We start from the raw sequence: 18768 nt of genomic DNA, 5'->3' as shown, positions 1-18768 counted from the left end.
TTGGTTAAGTAAAGGGGAAGGGCTGCCTCCGTGTCGCCAAAGCGAACGCTGACCTGTGCCTGACCCTGGACCTCGGAGAGCTGCCCAAAGTAGCTGTGCGGCATCACGTCTGAAGCTTCGATGGACGCGCCGGGGAAGGCACGCTTGAACCGTTTCCCGGGCACCCCATGGAAACGGGGTGCCCGCAGATTTCGACGGTCAGCATGCACGGCGGCACAGACGACGATACAAGGCCTCTGTGCCACATGTCGAAAATCGGCGGGTCCTCGGCCACGACGTGGAGCCTGGCCGTGGAAGAACTTGAGCCTGCTGCCACACGCCCCCGCCGCGTACCATTGCGATGGCTACCCTGGCCGTGGGCTTGTGGGTTACCTGGGCTTTAACCAAGCTGCTGCTGCTGTTTGCCGTTCGCCCTCCCCCTTCGGCACACCCGTGCGAGGTGCCCAGTTTTCCCGCACATGAAGCATTGTGCTTGAGAGAACTGGCATTGTGAAGGGGAGTGGGCACCACCACAGCGACCGCAGGTACTGCCCTTTGTTGCCAACTCGTTGACTCCGCTTCCGTCGATGGTGAGCCAGTCGCACGGGAAACCTTGCTGGCGTCCTTGGCAGCAGCTTGCATTGCCAGCGCTGCCTTCACGGCGTCATCCAGGGAGGGATCGGGAAGCTCCAGGAGTCGCATCTGCATGGTGGAGTTGTTGATGCCGCAGACGAAACGGTCCCGGAGCAGCGAGTCCAGCTGGTCCCCGAAAACGCAGGCACTCGCTAACCCTCATAGCGCAGCAACGAACTGCCCAAGGGTCTCTCCTTCCGGCGCCTCTGCTTGTTAAAGCAGAAACGCTCCATTAGTGTGGACGGTGCTGGGTTGAAATGTGAGTGCAGTATGGCGAGCAGCTCACCCAGCGTTCGGCAATACCCTATGCCATTTGCTGTCAAAAATGCCATGGAACAAGAAGTCCAGGACATGCTGAAGTTAGGCATCATAGAAAAATCAGTCTGCATATCAGGCATCCATAGTTGTGGTCAAAAAGAAAGACCGCACGGTGCACCTCTGCATAGACTTTCGACAACTTAATCAAGCTGTAATTACCGACTGTGAGCCCATTCCTAGAGCAGAAATGATGTTTGTCAAGCTCACTGGAAGTCATTATTTTTCTAAATTTAACTTCACAAAAGTGTACTGGCAAGTACCCATGGCCCCTGAGTCCAAAGAAGCCACTGCATTTTCATGTGACTATGGACTATACCAATTTAAGTACACGCCTTTTGTCATTAAGACAGCACATGCTGTCTTCAACCGATTGATGAGGGACGTTGTTGGAGACATACCTCATGTTTATTATTACTTCGATGACATTCTTGTGGCCACAGAAACACGGGAAGAGCACTTAAAGACTTCAAATTGCTTGTTTCACTGAGTGCGCACTGCCAAACTAACCATAAAACCCAATAAAAGTGATATTGGCTCCCCAACAACATGCTGCTTGGGCCATGTGGTAGGACGCTGAGCTTGCCAATCCACTCACTGACCTTACGAAGAAGGGCTCTCTGAACCAGCTGAATTGGCAGACACTGGCCAAAGAGGCATTTATGCGACTAAAGGAGCTGTTGTCACAGCAGCTTGTACTAAAGGCTCCAGACTTGAGCAAACACTTTGTGCTAGGCATGGACACCTCTTCGAGAAGTCTCACAGCAGTTCTGTTGCAAAAACACGACAGGCATTTTCATCCTGTGTCCTACGCTAGCCGGAAGCTTTTGCCACGTGAAGCTGCCTGCTCCACAACTGAGAGGGAGTGCCTCGCCATAGTGTGGGTGGTACAGAAATTTCATGTGTACCTTTACGGTCAACCGTTCATCCTGCAGTCCGACCACCAACCACTGCGATACCTCAATTCCGTGAAACATGTAAACAGTTGTGTACTACGTTGGAGTTTATTCCTTATGGATTACGACTTTCATGTAGAGTGTATTCATAGCTGTGACAACGTTGGTGCAGACTATTTAAGCAGAATAGCCACGGACGCAGATTAATATGGCATGAAAGTTATAGCGTGAACTGTGTGACTCTTGATACTCTGATACTCCATAGTGCTACCCTCCTCGACTTCTTGAACTTGGGAGGAATGTGATAGGAATTTGGACTATTTGAACGGCGCAGCCGAATGCGTGTGACTGCTGTGGGGTGGCGACGGACGAAGAGGAAGAAAAGGGCCGGTGTCTGGGGTGAGGCGGCAGCCATGCGAACTGCCTGAGCTGACCTTTTGTGTCGAATGAGCCAAGCAGTTCATCTACCCAAGGCCGGTGTTCCTGGGTGTGCTGGTAGAACAGGCTGGGCTGTCCTTGGGCTTGAACCGGCCTGCTGCACTGCTGGGCGAGCATCCCATGCTGGCGTATTCCAGTGCAGCCAAGCCTTCTGAACGGACTATCCTGTGGTGGGCAGATGTGCCGACCTAGCTGTCACGCGAGTGGCTCGTCGTGTGCCAGGCCTCCACCCGGTTTAAAGCACCTGCATCACCCGCTGCTCCAGATTCATTGTTGCAACTCTTCGTTCCGCGAGTGTGTGATACCGACATGAGGTCAGACGTCTTCCTACATTGACGCTGTGAATGACTACCTAAGCGACAGACACTCATGTACTGAATCGTGTGTGTTATTGTGTACATTACCATAGTCCCGTCCCCATGTAATTAAAGCCTCTCTGTGTTCATTGTGCCATCCCTGTGTGTTTGAAGCTTGGGCCCACATCATCCTATCACAGGCACACACTGTTGTCTGTTGACTAGCAGTGATTGTCCTGACTGTCGAAGATGTGGTGAGACGTTAACTGTTCTCCAAGTCACTTGAATGTTGTGAGGTAGAATAGCAAAGAAAAAAGCACTTTCCTCTAGCAGAAGGGAATGGGTTTGTGCATTTTGGTAATCCATCATAATACAGAAAACATAGCACAGTAAGGTCCTTTCTCGACGTGTCCTTTGTCCTTACCGCACTATGTATAAAGACAGCATATTCCATTACACTAGGCTTCGTTTCTCGGCAAAGACCAGTTCTTTGACAGGAAATCAGTTTTGGACTTTTGAAATGATGCTCGTGTACTAGGTGTAGTACAGCCGAGCAATCCATAGCACAGCCTCTCAATAAAGGCCTATGTTGCAGAGTAGTATCTACAGCACACGCCTCCAAGCCCTTGTGTTCAGAGGTCCTGGTGAAGCAGCAGTGCTGCTTGAAAATTATCAATAGAATGCTTGTAAGTTTATGTATGCTATCTGTATAGATAGCACACCTCGCTGTAGTCATTGCCATAGTTTTATTGCAAGTATATGTTTCACGCACTTATACAGCGATCAATTTTAGGCCTCTATACAGCCACGTCACATCTACTTACTGCTATTCATCAATCCATCGATTGCTCACTACCATTTCTTAGCACTCTTTGGCCATAGGTGGCCCTTGCCTTGAACACTGTTAGTTGCTCCTTGTTGCCTTCCAGTTAGGGTGTACCATAATCACTTTTGTTGCATAGAGACTGACTGCATCTCCATGACTTGCAGCGAAGTGTGGCATCAGCTGCACTGTGCCTCTTCCATATTTTTGTATGGAGTGCAGAGACCCATGGTTTTAGCTTCGGTGAGGGTGCAGTGAGATGCATAAGAAACGCATGGAGGCAGCCCGAGCAAAGGGCACAGTCATGAACAGTCTAAGACCTATTGCAGCTATTGCCACTAAACCTATCGTGTTAAGCATCTTTGCCGATCCTCTTCGTATCATGCATGATATAGTGTGTAGCGGCATTGGAGGCATGCTGCCCACATTTAATGGACAATAAGCCTTACCCGGCACTGTCCTTCCCTGCTGCCTCCTTGAGCAGAGACAGTCAACGTGTGCATCACTATTAAAAATGAAAGCAGCTTGCACTTGTTGCATTTACTCGGCAAGCTATGCGCTACGTTAGGACCTATGTGCGCAGCCAGGCTTGGCATGGGTGTGAAGACAGCTCACTGCACAGACACTCACACGAAACACTCTGCCGGCATGTACATCACACATCCAACTATTGGTCTTCCAACTGTTCTCTCTTTATCATTGTAATTGAGTGTAGAGAAGGCAAACAGGTAGGTTCTCATTGCACACTTTAATCTGAAATCTCAATTTGAAATCGCTGCCTCTAAGCTCCACCTGGTTTCTGGAAGCAACGTTTTGACATGGCTTGTACAGTGTTAAGAAGTGTGGGGCCACCACTGTGTCGGATGCTCCAAAATATTCTGAAACGTGCCATACTGTGAGGACCTGCAAGAAAAAAGAGAATACCATTGGCTAAGTCATTGGCACCATCTTTAGTGAAAAATGTGGCACAGATTTCTCACAAACTTTTCCGAAAATGAAGTAAAGGAAGCGTGCTTGAAATTAGAACCAAATGAGATATAAAACACAGTTTTCAGTGCTATAACTGGAAAAATAAAGATTCATAAATGTTTTTGGTCTTAAGACAAGGCTACATCCTTACAGCATGCCTCAAAGAATCAGCTCTTGCAACCAACAGTCATTGCCAGCCAGCAGAATTGACCAAGAAGCATACAAAGAAGAAAGTTGCTGTGACAAATCAGTTCTGCGGTGGAGGAAGTGTCATGAAAGGGAAAATTTATTTATTTACTTATTTATTTTCTATACCCTCAATTGCCGAGGCATTGTAGAGGGGAGTGGGTAGCAACATATAAACAACGAAAAGAACAGAATGAGACGTGCAGCGTTGTACAGTGTTAGCGACAAATTGTAAAAGTGAAATAAAATATAACAGAATGGTACTAAAACAAATATAGCTGAACTGAACAAAAATAAACACAGCATGTTATACCACACTAGTGGCAAAATATGAGCGTAAGAGAACTTTGGGAAAGGGAAAAAAAAATGTGATAAAGCAAAAGAAATTGCAGGCATCGCGGCACATGTAAAAAGAAAAAATAACGTAGTGGGGATGAGAGATACACAACATGATTGAACAGGGCTATCACAATGCAGGTGCGTAGATAAAGAAAGGAAAAAAAAAGAGAATGATCAGAAATGGAAACAATGTCGTCAGGTAGGCGGTTCCAATTGTTTGATGTGTGCGGTATGAAGGAAAAATTAGATATTTATGTGTTGCAAAACATGCCTTCAACTTTGTGTTTATCGTCAACCCGTGATGAGCGATAAGTGGGTGGCGTGATAAGCTCGGTACGTAGTGATGAATGATGGAAGGCCTTTTGTCACACTGATCTAGTGGGCCATGTGGATGTGGATGTTGGGAGAGATGAAGTCGGGAGACGCAGGCGAGCACAGCAAACAGATTTTACTAAGAGCAAACCCAAGATAAAACGCACTCAAAACTCAATCAACTCCAAGTAGCATTCCTCAGACATGAAACACCAAAAAAAGACGTCTGCACCTTTGTCGCCTACGTAACGGTGACTAAATATGTCCTAATTGCCGGCCGTGTCTGTTCCTAGCGCGTTCCACACGAAAGTCCGGTAACCCTGGCCTATGGCCACGCGCTAACAAAAGGAACGCTCTTACAAAGTTCAGTCGTGGCACGTATCTCCAAGTCCAATGTGTGTCAGCTCTTGGTCACTGTCAGTGCTCCCGCCGACTCCACCAGTTTTGCTTCCTTGGTATCGGCCGGCCAGCTCCGCCATCTCAGATGTCGGTATCCTGAACTATGTCGGTGACGTTGCACTCTGGCCTGCCTGGCTAGGCCTAGCACCGGGCTCGGCCGCTTCTCCGAGTGCCGACGAGAAGTTCCGGGGACTACCGTTCGTACTGGTCTGCCGAAGAAGGGGGATCTAATTCCTGGAGTGCCCGGCAGCACTGTGGGAGGCTGCAGCAGGTCCAGGGAGCCTCGCTCGAACGTCGCCGAGGTCGACGGCTTCACCCTGGATAGCCGGCGTAACGGGCCAGTCCGAACCTCCATGGCTCCTGTCGCCAGTGCGAAGCTGGCGCTCCAACCTTCTTGGCCCAGAGCCATGTTGATCATCCCAGCTTGGCGCCGCTTCTCCTCCAATCACACCTCAAGTCGCGTGTCTCGAGGGCTCGTGCCGTTCGGACCGGTCGGCGCACATCGTCCTCTTATTTTCTTTTTGTGTCCCATGCCCCTTACATATGACACCTTATGAAAGAGGCAAAGACTGAAATACTTACGATGCAGTGATAGAAATGGCAGTGATAGAGCTTGTTTCATTGCTGTTATACTTGTTGTACGATGGTAATTAGAAAAAATGAAACATGCAGTGTTATTCTCAATTAACTTTAGAGACCTAAGTAAATTTGCGTGATGGAGGTTCCAGATTGCAGCGGTGTATTCTAACTTCGAGCGCACAAGAGTTTTGTATAGAAGCATTTTGAGGGGAGGTGGGGCTTTATTGAAGTTACGTCATAAGTATCCTAATGTGTGGTTAGCACTGTTACTGATCATATCAATATGAGTATTCCATATTATATTGTAGGTAATAGTAACCCCCAAGTAACGGTATGATGATACATGGTCGTGTTTGATGTCACCTAGTTTGTAGATTGAGGAGCTATTGTACTGCCGAGAAACAGTCATTAGTTAGGAAACCAGCTAATGTTAGGAAAGTTCAGATCGTCAAAAAGGAAAATAAATGACGAAGGGTACCAAGTTACGATAGAGCCGAGAAGGTCATGCAATTCATCTACGAATGACGACGCATAGTTTGGAGGGCGGTAGCATGTGCCTAGAATAATCATTGTGTGTTTGCTTGCTATTCCTACCCATACCGTTTTTAGATCGGATGCAACTTTTACTTGAAAGCAAGGAATTGTTTGAGATACAACTATTGACACGCCACCACCCTGCCTACCTTCTTTATCGCAGTGCTACATGTCATAAGTGCTTTCAGTCTGAAAAATTTTTGTACTTTCCACACTTGAGTTGAGCCATGTCTCGGTTAGTATGATTAAATTTGTATTCATCGAGGAAACAACTCAGTTTAGCCAATGCTTACATTGTAAAAAAGAACAGGAAGGTTGAAAGGTACAGAAACGTTATTACCTCTACTCCCTGCCGATTGTTACTTGTAAGAATGTTTGGAATGAGCAGAAGGCAGATTGTCATTGTGGCGGCAAGTGCTAGTAGTGGGCCCATTGCTACTATCAGATGGCTTATCTTGAACGATACTATCATTTGAAGCGGTGGTTTATTCTTATGTGTTTGTTTCATCTGCATGCAATCACTTGCGCTGTCATACATGTAACAGGTGTTACCTACATACAATTTATCATGCCGAACCATGAAGGCTGGCGACTTGGGCAATGAATTTGTAACCTCAAATAGTTTTTTTCGGGCAAGTCTTGTGGAGAGTGAAAAATCTTCGGTAATGGTAACAGTACGACGTTTAAACTTTGACTCCTGTGAAAGGACTTGTTGCTGGGACTTTAAACGACTAAACTTGACTATAATGGGTCGGCATCTATTTTCTTGGTAGCTAGCACCCAATCGGTGTGCACGTTCAATTATATCATCGATTAAATTCGGGTCGATATGCTGCATCATTAGGCTTACAATATTTTTTCTCCGTTTGTGCCCATGATTCCTTGCTGTCAGAAACACCATGAAAAATGAGGTTATCACGACGAGCCTTGTCTTCAATGTCGTAAAGGCGTGAGCAGATAACATCGCCTTTGTGTTCTATGCCTTTCACTGCCTCTTGTGCAAGATTGAGCCTTTTGTTCATATCATCAATTTTTTTCACATTGGGCCTCAACTTTCAATATACCTGCGTTCATTGATACAAATTTTTCTTCAAACAATTTCTGTGCTGTTGCGACATTGGCCGCAATTTCAGCTTGACCCTGGGACAACCTACTTGTCTCGGCCTTTAGTGCTTTTAACATCGTTAGCACTTCATTTTGCCACTCAACAGGACCCGGGTTGCTTTCGACATCCCCACAACACAACAGTTCGTAAAATATATGAACATATTCATCATATGCGCTACACAGTGCGCGGGGGCATGAGAATAACAAAATATGTCTCTTGCTAGTACTCTTAACGAATAGGGGACATGTGTTACTAACCTGCACGAAGTAGAAAAGCCGCACGAAGCAAAAATGAGCCATGATACCACAGGCAGTCTTCCCATGCCCACTGAAGCAAGGGGAAGTTCCGATGCTGGTTAAAGCTTGCACAGGGACTGCTTACTTTGTCAATGCGAGTGTCCTGGTCCAGTGGAGTGATGTGTCTCAAAGGCAATCTTTGAAAGTCACCAGCGTGCGTGACTCGTTCCCACAGTTGCTATCTTCCGGCAAGGGGTGATGCGAAGGTTGTTTCGTAGGTGGCATATAGATGGGTGACACGTCACAGCACGGGTAAGTAGCGAGATGGGCCACTGCCTGCACGAAGTAGAAAAGCCACATGAAACGAGAATGAGCCATGATGCCACAGGCACTCTTCCGGTGTCCACTCAATTGTCGTCCACCTGAATGTAACGCAAAGTTACCCATATTGGTGAAGGATGTCGTACACTTCCTCCACCATGCAAGATTCTGCAGAACTGATTTGCCATATGCAGTGTCCTGGCACTTCAATTTGTTGAGTAATTTGCACTGTGACCTGCTAACCTCCTGGTTAGCTCGAATGGCAGAGCGACAGCCCCTGAAAGGTGTTGGTCCGGGGCTTGAATCTTGGACCAGGACTAATTTCTTGTCAGCTGCAAAGCTTTCTGTCTTAATACCCTGTATGGGTTTCCGTGGTAGCTTGGTGCTACATTTGGTTTGTAGCATTTGGGTTCTCTCGAGCCGCCTTTGTGCGTAAGGCTTAGGCTTGACGGCCAACTCCCTTTTGCTTACCTTGTACAGCCAGGCTTCAGTGGTGCTAGGACAAGTGGAAAGCACGACAACACACTGTAATAACAAGGACAACAACATTTATTGCTCCAGAGGATTCATGTGGAAGCAGGTTGGTTCTGACCGCGACGTTTGCCGGGGTCACTTGTGGGGTGAACAAAGGCAGGGTGCGACAAAGTATTGAAACGAGATGGTTACCTGTAGTCCTGCCTTCGTCGTGGCTCGCAGTTGCACCAATTTCGGCACCCCTGCCGTGTTCTTTGCACGGTCCAGTGTTAGCGGGCCTGCGCAGCCACGTGATGGTCTACGTCTGTGACAAAGGGGAAGGGTCGCGCCGCCAAGAAGCTGCCTGGCCTTTCCACGCGAGAAAACCGTGCAAGGAGCATCTGCTCCACTTGTGTTTCCTGGCGTTCCTTTGGACATGCGGAATTATCGGTTTCCATAATTCCCACATCATAAATGACAATCTTCCATTTCATAACTAGTTGCTTTCAACTAAAACATTGTAAAATATTTTTCATCACTGAATTCTAAGTCAATAATACTTTCTTGCAGACTAGTTGGTTCATACATGCATTATAGACGCAAGATTGCGTAAGCTGAATTGCACAAGAAAAGAAAGAGGGTAGGACAGTGCGCTGTGTCCTCTCATCTCTTGTGCATCTTGCACATTATGTTTATAATTCAAGTACTGTTAATTGTGCTCATCATGCATACACATGCTGTGGTTGCCTGCAGGTGTTGCAGAAACATGCTGCAGGTGTTGGGGCCACTGTTACCGTGGTTACAACAGAGAATTCTTAAAGCAGCAGCTTTTGACAACTGAAACGTAAATTTCAGTTTTCAGTTTGTTCTCCGTCTGCTTCACATGGGTAACCAACTTGGAGAAGTTTAGATGCGTGTTGCAGCACAGGCTGCCCATGCTTTGTTAAATATAGAACAGGCATGTTCATGGACTGAGCAAGTACTGTGCTGGGACAGTAGAAATGGGGCGGTCATTGCCCCCAAAATGGTTTTTTCTGCACACATGCACTGGAGGATTTTGACAGTCTAAAAGGGGTGACGCACTGTCAGTTTAACCAGTGAAAGGAGTTGACAGTAAACTTTCTTTAAAGCCTTTTTGAAAAGTTGCTTCAGCAGGGTGGCACAGTCAATGTCTTGATTTGATTGCCCAAATTACAATGTTAAATACTTCTATTTCAATGCTGCTATGTATGCTGAAGGCTGTGTACTCGAAAAAAAGTACAAAAACGCAGGTTAGAGAGGACAGTGTGCCTTTTGTGTTATCTGGTATGGAACCTAACTAAACTAGCCCAGACCAATTAACACTTTACTGAACGCCAATCTCTGCAATTGCAAAAAGAAATCAGAAGCATACCGTAATTTGTGCTAGGGGATGCCTTTCAAGGTTTTGCAAGTGCATCTACAAACATTGAATTTCTGCTCACATTGGGCTGATAACTTGTCATTACAGAATGAAACGTCCACACAAGTTTGGCTACACAAGCAGCTTGTCAAGGATGCCTCTCTGTCACCATTGTCACCAAAAGGCCTTGGCAAGTAGCTGCTTTATTTTTTTATATGAATATGTCTTGCAGAGCAACCTTGTTTGAACTGTATGTAGTCCTCCTTTAATTACTCTTGGGCTTATTTGATTTTTTAGTTAATTCAATCTCAACTAAAGGTCACGCACAGCCGGCGCCCATGCATTTCTATAAGCCGATACTTTTCTTATGTTGTACCTAAAGTTTATCTTTGCCAGATAGTTCGAAATTTGCCAGTTAGCATGCCTCACCCTATGGTGATTCCAGTAGTGACCCCTGTGTGACAGTGTCGGTCCCGGCAAAGCTTAGGGGACAGTGAATGCACTCAGCATACCTCATCACCCATCGAAAGCTCCTATACCTGGCCTACCCAGGAAGATCTTCAAACAGTAATCGTAACTTGCAATATCTGTTTACGTTATTTACCCGATACTAACGTGCACCTTTCTTTTCAAGAAAATTCGCCCGAAAATTGTCTGTGTAGTGACATCGGATACAAAACCAAAACTGCCTTTCGGACATTTGTATGCTTTACCGCGTAACAAAAAAGTACTGTAGCAAAGCTGACTTTAAGAAACTGGTTGCCATTGTGCAACACGCATACTTTTCTTGATACAAGATTGGGTTAAATTTTTACTTTGTTTACGAGCTTTAATGTAATTTCTACGTTGGTTTTCTACTTTGGACACAAAGAAGGTAGGTGCGCATTCGTTTCAGGAGTGAATTAGACGCTAGAAAATACTGCCGAATGAGTCGCCGGTGTGTTTTGAAATTTTTGTGCATCTTGCTTAACTAGACCTGTCAGATAATCAATTTTGTCGGTCCCATCAGGGTCGACTTAACAGAAGTTGACTATACTATTGCGATGGTAGGTAATGCCATCTGATGCAGCAGACAATACAATGAATGGCTTTGAGAGATGGCAGCAACTATAGAGAGTTTTAGGTTAGGCACCCAAGCAACTTCATTCTGCGGGCTCTTCTGTTATGCTCGCTTTGTGTTCTTTTGTACAACTGGCAGTTTGCATCCCCCAATGCTTGGGTGCGGATTGCGTCCCCTAACCTAAACTTCTCTAATGGACACTCGCAGTCTGCAATCCCTCGCTGGTCAGGTCGCCAAGCTGCTGTTGAAGGTGTGTGGCTCCTCTGATCACCTTGCACAAAAGAAGTTGGCTTTTCTGCATAGTTCAGGCACTTGGCTAGAAAGAAGAAAAGCTATTGCGATTCATAATTTTGTGTTGCTAAAGTGAGGTAAGATACAGCAATGTCGTCACATGGTAAAGATAAGCTCTAGCTGGCAGGCAAACAACCAACTTGAAAGGATACTCATCTTTGGTTGGCGGTGATAGCTATAAGTGTGGATGCCAGTCATCAAATTGAATGCTGTTTTATATTTATACAGGTGACCTCAGGAGTTCAGTATACAGTCGAACCCACTTATAACGATACTGGTTTTAACAATACATCGGTTATAACAATGAGAAGCTGCTGCACCGTAAACTTTTGCATGTTTTCCATAGCGAAATAACCCGCTTACTACAATGCCCCGATGCGGCATTATCGGTTATAACGATGAAGTCTGGCTGCTGAGTGTCCAAGCTGAAAGTTAGTGAAATGCGAAATCCTTGAAAAGAAAAAAAGAAAACGAGAAATTCAAGCTGCTGCATAATGGGCCGCTGCTCCCACAGCCGCTGTGCACTCATTTTCTAGTCCTCTCCACGCAGCTCTCTCTCGTTGCCCTTCCACCCCTTTGAACACGAATGGGCTGCACCCATAGCTCTACGCTGCCCCACCCTCCGAAACGCGAATGAACCGCGCCAACTGCACCGCATGCAGCTTGCTCGCATGTTGCTCGCTGGCTCCTCATTCATTTTGTACTCCCCCCTCCGCCTCCCTGCTGGCGCCGAGCTGTGCTCCCGCAAGAGTTGCAGAAGATAGTGCTAGCCTTTCTTCCTTCCCTCAAGGACCACTTCTCTCCTCATTCAACACAGTTCTGCAAACAGCTTAATCGCTCGCGTTCGTCATAGTTAGTTACCTCGAAGTCGTTCCTGGCCATGCGGTTTCTCACCCTCGCTTGACTCACCGCCGAAGCGGAAGATGACTGATCCACCTGGTGAGCATCGGCAATGCACGACATTGCCGGTGAAAAAAAAAAGGGCACGGCTATAGATTTGGAAACTAAGTGCTTCTAACCAATGAGACGATCATCGCGAACGTGCTTACATCAGATAGCAATGGCGACGACGGCAGCAATGATGCTGTAGAGCAGGCTGCCTCAACGTCGTCCTCAAAGGAGGTCCGGCAGATGATTCAGTTCCTCCAGGCTTTCGTTTTCGCGAGCAACCTTCCGCTGCACTGCCTGGAGCACTTGGATGCCTTGGAGAAGGATGTCGGCAAGCTTCACGTATAGCACGTATAGGCTGACGGCTACAACATTCAAGATGCATAAACACTCTGGTGTTGTAAGGGCATCTTGTGCGACAACTTAAGTGGTTGGCATGTGTCACATTAAATCTGACAACGCATCAGACAACATTATCACCTTTTGTGGTACACCACCAAATTGAACTGTGCATTCACACCGGTGAGTCGTGAAAGTAAGGTGACTGAGTTCATTGCAAAGTCACTTTGCAAGCTTTGCACTTGCAAGTTTGTTTTTTTTTTTGCAAGCTTGCAAGCTCACACCACTGCCTCATTTTTTAAAGCAAAGCTTTTTTGGCCTCTTCCTTTGACTTCCCCACTGTTGCTGCTATCTGGCATGCTGCTTCGGGGGGTGGTTCAGAGCGTGTGTATACATGACAGGCTAGCAGCAGAGAAGAAAGGTGGCGCGAAGAACTCGTTTGGACTTTGGACCACGTTGAATATGCACAATGCCTTCTGGAAAACCCTGGGCCTCACCACATTAGCCTCTTGATAGCTGTAATTATCTGTGACCCCCTGCATGAGTATTGCAGAAATTGCAGTGCTTACCTTTCTACTAACGTGCAAGTCCAGAGGGAAGCTAGATAGAATAGTAGAGAGGGGGGAAGGGAGAGGAGGCAGAGAATGGGTAGAACCAATGACAGTTGCGAACAGAGTAAATAGCAGCCTTGCTGCTCTTGGCTCGCAGTTCCCATACATGGGGTGAGGGCGGGAGAGGGAGAAGGTGACGTGAAAAAGGCTAGGAAGTGCTACTAGTAGACAGGACAGTGGTTGCGGACTAGTGGGATAAACTTTAAGTTCAAGGTACTGTACGGTCATCATCATCATCATCATCAGCCTGATTACGCCCACTGCAGGGCAAAGGCCTCTCCCATACTTCTCCAACTACCCCGGTCATGTACTAATTGTGGCCATGTTGACCCTCCAAACTTCCTAATCTCATCTGCCCACCTAACTTTCTGTCGCCCCCTGCTACGCTTCCCTTCCCTCGGAATCCAGTCCGTAACCCTTAATGACCATCGGTTATCTTCCCTCCTCATTACATGTCCTGCCCATGCCCATTTCTTTTTCTTGATTTCAACTAAGATGTCATTAACGCGCGTTTGTTCCCTCACCCAATCTGCTCTTTTCTTATCCCTTAACGTTACACCTATCATTCTTCTTTCCATAGCTCGTTGCGTCGTCCTCAATTTAAGTAGAACCCTTTTCGTAAGCCTCCAGGTTTCTGCCCCGTACGTGAGTACTGGTAAGACACAGCTGTTATACACTTTTCTCTTGAGGGATAATGGCAACCTGCTGTTCATGATCTGCGAATGCCTGCCAAACGCACCCCAGCCCATTCTTATTCTTCTGATTATTTCACTCTCATGATCTGGATCAGCAGTCACTACCTGTCCTAAGTAGATGTATTCTCTTACCACTTCCAGTGCCTCGCTACCTATCGTAAACTGCTGTTCCCTTCCGAGACTGTTAAACATTACTTTAGTTTTCTGCAGATTCATTTTTAGTCCCACCCTTCTGCTCTTCCTCTCCAGATCAGTGAGCATGCATTGCAGTTGGTCCCCTGAGTTACTAAGCAAGGCAATATCATCAGCGAAGCGCAAGTTACTAAGGTATTCTCCATTTACTCTTATCCCCAATTCTTCCCAATCCAGGTCTCTGAATACCTCCTGTAAACACGCTGTGAATAGCATTGGAGAGATCGTATCTCCCTGCCTGACGCCTTTCTTTATTGGGATTTTGTTGCTTTCTTTATGGAGGAGTACAGTGGCTGTGGAGCCGCTATAGATATCTTTCAGTATTTTTACATACGGCTCGTCTACACCCTGATTCCGCAATGCCTCCATGACTGCTGAGGTTTCGACTGAATCAAACGCTTTCTCGTAATCAATGAAAGCTATATATAATGGTTGGTTATATTCCGCACATTTCTCTATCACCTGATTGATAGTGTGAATATGATCTATTGTTGAGTAGCCTTTACGGAATCCTGCCTGGTCCTTTGGTTGACGGAAGTCTAAGGTGTTCCGGATTCTATTTGCAATTACCTTAGTAAACACTTTGTAGGCAACGGACAGTAAGCTGATCGGTCTATAATTTTTCAAGTCTTTGGCGTCGCCTTTCTTATGGATTAGGATTATGTTAGCGTTCTTCCAAGATTCCGGTACGCTCGAGGTTATGAGGCATCGCGTATACAGGGTGGCCAGTTTCTCTAGAACAATCTGCCCACCATCCTTCAGCAAATCTGCTGTTACCTGATCCTCCCCAGCTGCCTTCCCCCTTTGTATAGCTCCCAAGGCTTTCTTTACTTCTTCCGGTGTTACTTCTGGGATATCGAATTCCTCTAGATTATTTTCTCTTCCATTATCATCGTGGGCGCCACTCGTACTGTATAAATCTCTATAGAACTCCTCAGCCACTTGAACTATCTCATCCATATTAGTAATGATATTGCCGGCTTTGTCTCTTAGCGCATACATCTGATTCTTGCCAATTCCTAGTTTCTTCTTGACTGCTTTTAGGCTTCCTCCGTTGCTGAGAGCTTGTTCAATTCTATCCATGTTATACTTCCTTATGTCAGCTGTCTTACGCTTGTTGATTAACTTCGAAAGTTCTGCCAGTTCTATTCTAGCTGTAGGGTTAGAGGCTTTCATACATTGGCGTTTCTTGATCAGATCTTTCGTCTCCTGCGATAGCTTACTGGTATCCTGTCTAACGGAGTTACCACCGACTTCTATTGCACACTCCTTAATGATGCCCACAAGATTGTCGTTCATTGCTTCAACACTAAGGTCCTCTTCGTGACTTAAAGCCGAATACCTGTTCTGTAGCTTGATCTGGAATTCCTCTATTTTCCCTCTTAGCGCTAACTCATTGATCGGCTTCTTATGTACCAGTTTCCTCCGTTCCCTCCTCAGGTCTAGGCTAATTCGAGTTCTTACCATCCTGTGGTCACTGCAGCGCACCTTACCGAGCACGTCCACATCTTGTATGATGCCAGGGTTAGCGCAGAGTATGAAATCTATTTCATTTCTAGTCTCGCCGTTCGGGCTCCTCCATGTCCACTTTCGGTTATTCCGCTTGCGGAAGAAGGTATTCATTATTCTCATATTATTCTGTTCTGCAAACTCTACTAATACCTCCCCCCTGCTATTCCTAGTGCCTATGCCATATTCCCCCACTGCCTTGTCTCCAGCATGCTTCTTGCCTACCTTGGCATTGAAATCGCCCATCAGTATAGTGTATTTTGTTTTCACTCTACCCATCGCCGATTCCACGTCTTCGTAGAAGCTTTCGACTTCCTGGTCATCATGACTGGATGTAGGGGCGTAGACCTGTACAACCTTCATTTTGTACCTCTTATTAAGTTTCACAACAAGACATGCCACCCTCTCGTTAATGCTATAGAATTCCTGTATGTTACCAGCTATATTCTTATTAATCAGGAATCCGACTCCTAGTTCTCGCCTCTCCGCTAAGCCCCGGTAGCACAGGACGTGCCCGCTCCTTAACACTGTATATGCTTCTTTTGGCCTCCTAACTTCACTGAGCCCTATTATATCCCATTTACTGCCCTCTAATTCTTCCAATAGCACTGCTAGACTCGCCTCACTAGATAATGTTCTTGCGTTAAACGTTGCCAGGTTCATATTCCAAACGCTTCTGCTATTTCTGAAAAATAAACACCATGCACATTTGTCAAGCGGACAACTTACGCAGGGCATGAAGACGTAAAACCGCATTAAAGCGCACCGCAGAGTCTAGACGACCCTTCTGTGCCCGCTGCGGTAGCATTGCGGCTATGGCATTGCTCGAGGTCGCGGGTTTGATCCCGACCGCGGCAGCTGCATTTCGATGGGAGCAAAATAAAAAAACCCGAGTGAACTTAGATTTGAGGACATGTTAAAGAATACCAGGGTGTCAAAATTAATCCGGAGTCCGCCACTACAGCGTGCCTCATAATCCGATTCTGGTTCTGGCACATACAGCCCCATAATCTAATTCAAATTTAATACTTCTGGCACGATGCTATGTGCCATGTAAGGCTATGATAATGCTCAACCCACTCAGAGGTTATGAACAATGGCGCACAACAACGCCTGAAGCAAACATGTCCCCCTGTGTGTTCTGTGTACTACGCAAACAGCAGTGGCGCACGCATGGTAACGTTTAACATCAACTCGCCTCTCTCGTGTTGGACTAAAGGTTGAAGTAATTAAACATTTGCCATCAGCCACCGCAAATTATCATGAATAAAAGAAAACAGCAAAGAAAGCTTCGTTTACATCGATTCCCACAATGCTTGGAAACTGCATATTTTTTTTTCTTTGCATAACCCTTACTTATAAGTCACTAGTCTCTAAGTTATAATACGTGCTAAATAAGTTCTGCGGAATCCTGCAAGGTGGAAGAAGGTTCATGAGAGGGAAAATGTCATCCATCCAAGTGTAGCATGAAGCTACAAAGAAAACGTACGGGTTTCTCAGAAAGGAAGCCTCACAGTTGAGGAAAAATTCATCCTGGTCTGGGATTTTTTTCTTCCTCAAGTTATAATACTTATAAGTTCATAGCTCATGTACTGCGTCTAGTTCTTAGCTTTGTGCTTGATTATTGATAAATTTTTCAGTTAGCTTATTGTTTAGTAGTGTGAACACAGTTGGGCAGTTTTCACTTGTGGGACAAGTGAACTGAGTGTTGAAATGCAAAGAATTGAGCGTTGGTTGATTTTTGCTAGTACAGGGCAAGGGTGGGTAGGTTGATCCATTGAGGTGCTCTAGATTCGTCGGTGGGATAGTGAGTGGTCTAGCATGACAAGGGACAAGCACTTGAGCCTCGTGCATCCGTTTAAAAAAGATAGCAGCTTCTGTTACAACACAACCTTCTCTTTGCAATGACATGGCAATTCTGTGAAACATGTTCAATGCTTGCAGTCAGTTCGCAAGAAACGAATAGTCATCACAAAGCACCACTATAGACGTAAAGACCTTTGCACTATTACGTGACGCATGGCATCTTTATGCGACTAATTTTTGTCTTGCCACCTGCATCTTAAAGGTACCCAGAGTGAGTGTCAGTAAAGAACACATATGCTCCGTACATTAAATGCCTGCACTGTGCTGCCACACCTGCCTAGCGCTTCCCACTGGAATCCTTTCATCATGGAACAAAGCACCTGTCACAGTTTTGTGCAGACGTGTTTTTCTTTAGTGTGAGCACAATCTGCAGCAGAGTTATGTCCAGGCTAGATAGTGACGGCAATGAGCATGGAAAGAGGTGCTTGTCAGAAACTACTGGTTTGCTTGCCAGTAAGAGCAGCTCATATTGTAATGTAAGTGTCAAGGGCACCGCAGACTTTCTTTGGAACAACAGCGTTTTTCTCGGCAACCGGTGCGCCAAATTTGTTGAGCTTTGTTGCATTAAAAAAGAATAGTTAAAATCTAGTGACTGTTGGTTGCCAATTTTCGATATAGGTCAATCTTTAAATAAAACTGGGCAAAAACTCCAAATTTTCAGGAAATGAAACTATCAAGTCTACAACTGTGTAACTCAGCAATGAAAAATGATACCACTACTCTGTAAATTGCACCTAATAGTACATCTAAAGCGGACAAGATTGACGTATTATGCATGGCTCTCAGATAAACCACTAATATTCTTCTTTCTTTCTTTGTTGCCTCTTGTATTTCTTTTTTGTATTAAATACCGTATTTACTCATAATTATAGTACTTTTCTGTCAATAAATATTGACGCAAATTCAGGGGTGCGATCATTACACGAGTTAAATTTCCCGCAAAGAAAAAAAAAATTTTTTTCATCCCGCATTTGCTGCGGGATGACAACAGGTCAACAAATAGGCAGCTGCCCCTGTATGTAGTGCGGGACACCAAAACAAAAATGGTGGCCAGCGAAGCAAGCCGAATGCGCTGAACGGATTTTTTCTTCTCGTGAGTACATTACGTGCATTGAAACAG

The 18768-nt window shown here is 45.8% G+C and overlaps 1 protein-coding gene across 6 annotated transcripts in view; it reads left to right on the top strand.

Moving 5' to 3' along the window:
* The window catches only part of Ada2a (Transcriptional adapter 2A), a 134395-nt gene that overhangs the window by 104697 nt on the left and 10930 nt on the right, over positions 1-18768 (top strand). For all 6 annotated transcript variants that reach the window (XM_055065679.2, XM_050169422.3, XM_072287043.1 and 3 more), the window contains one exon: positions 10306-10387. In XM_055065679.2, coding sequence (XP_054921654.1) covers positions 10306-10387 — 82 coding nt within the window. The remainder of the gene's footprint in view (positions 1-10305; positions 10388-18768) is intronic.

The sequence above is a fragment of the Dermacentor andersoni genome, chromosome 3 (assembly GCF_023375885.2).
Source record: "Dermacentor andersoni chromosome 3, qqDerAnde1_hic_scaffold, whole genome shotgun sequence".
Classification (NCBI taxonomy): Eukaryota; Metazoa; Arthropoda; class Arachnida; order Ixodida; family Ixodidae; genus Dermacentor; species Dermacentor andersoni.
Note: the sequence above shows the minus strand (reverse complement) of the source record. Positions and strands in the feature narration are given on the sequence as shown.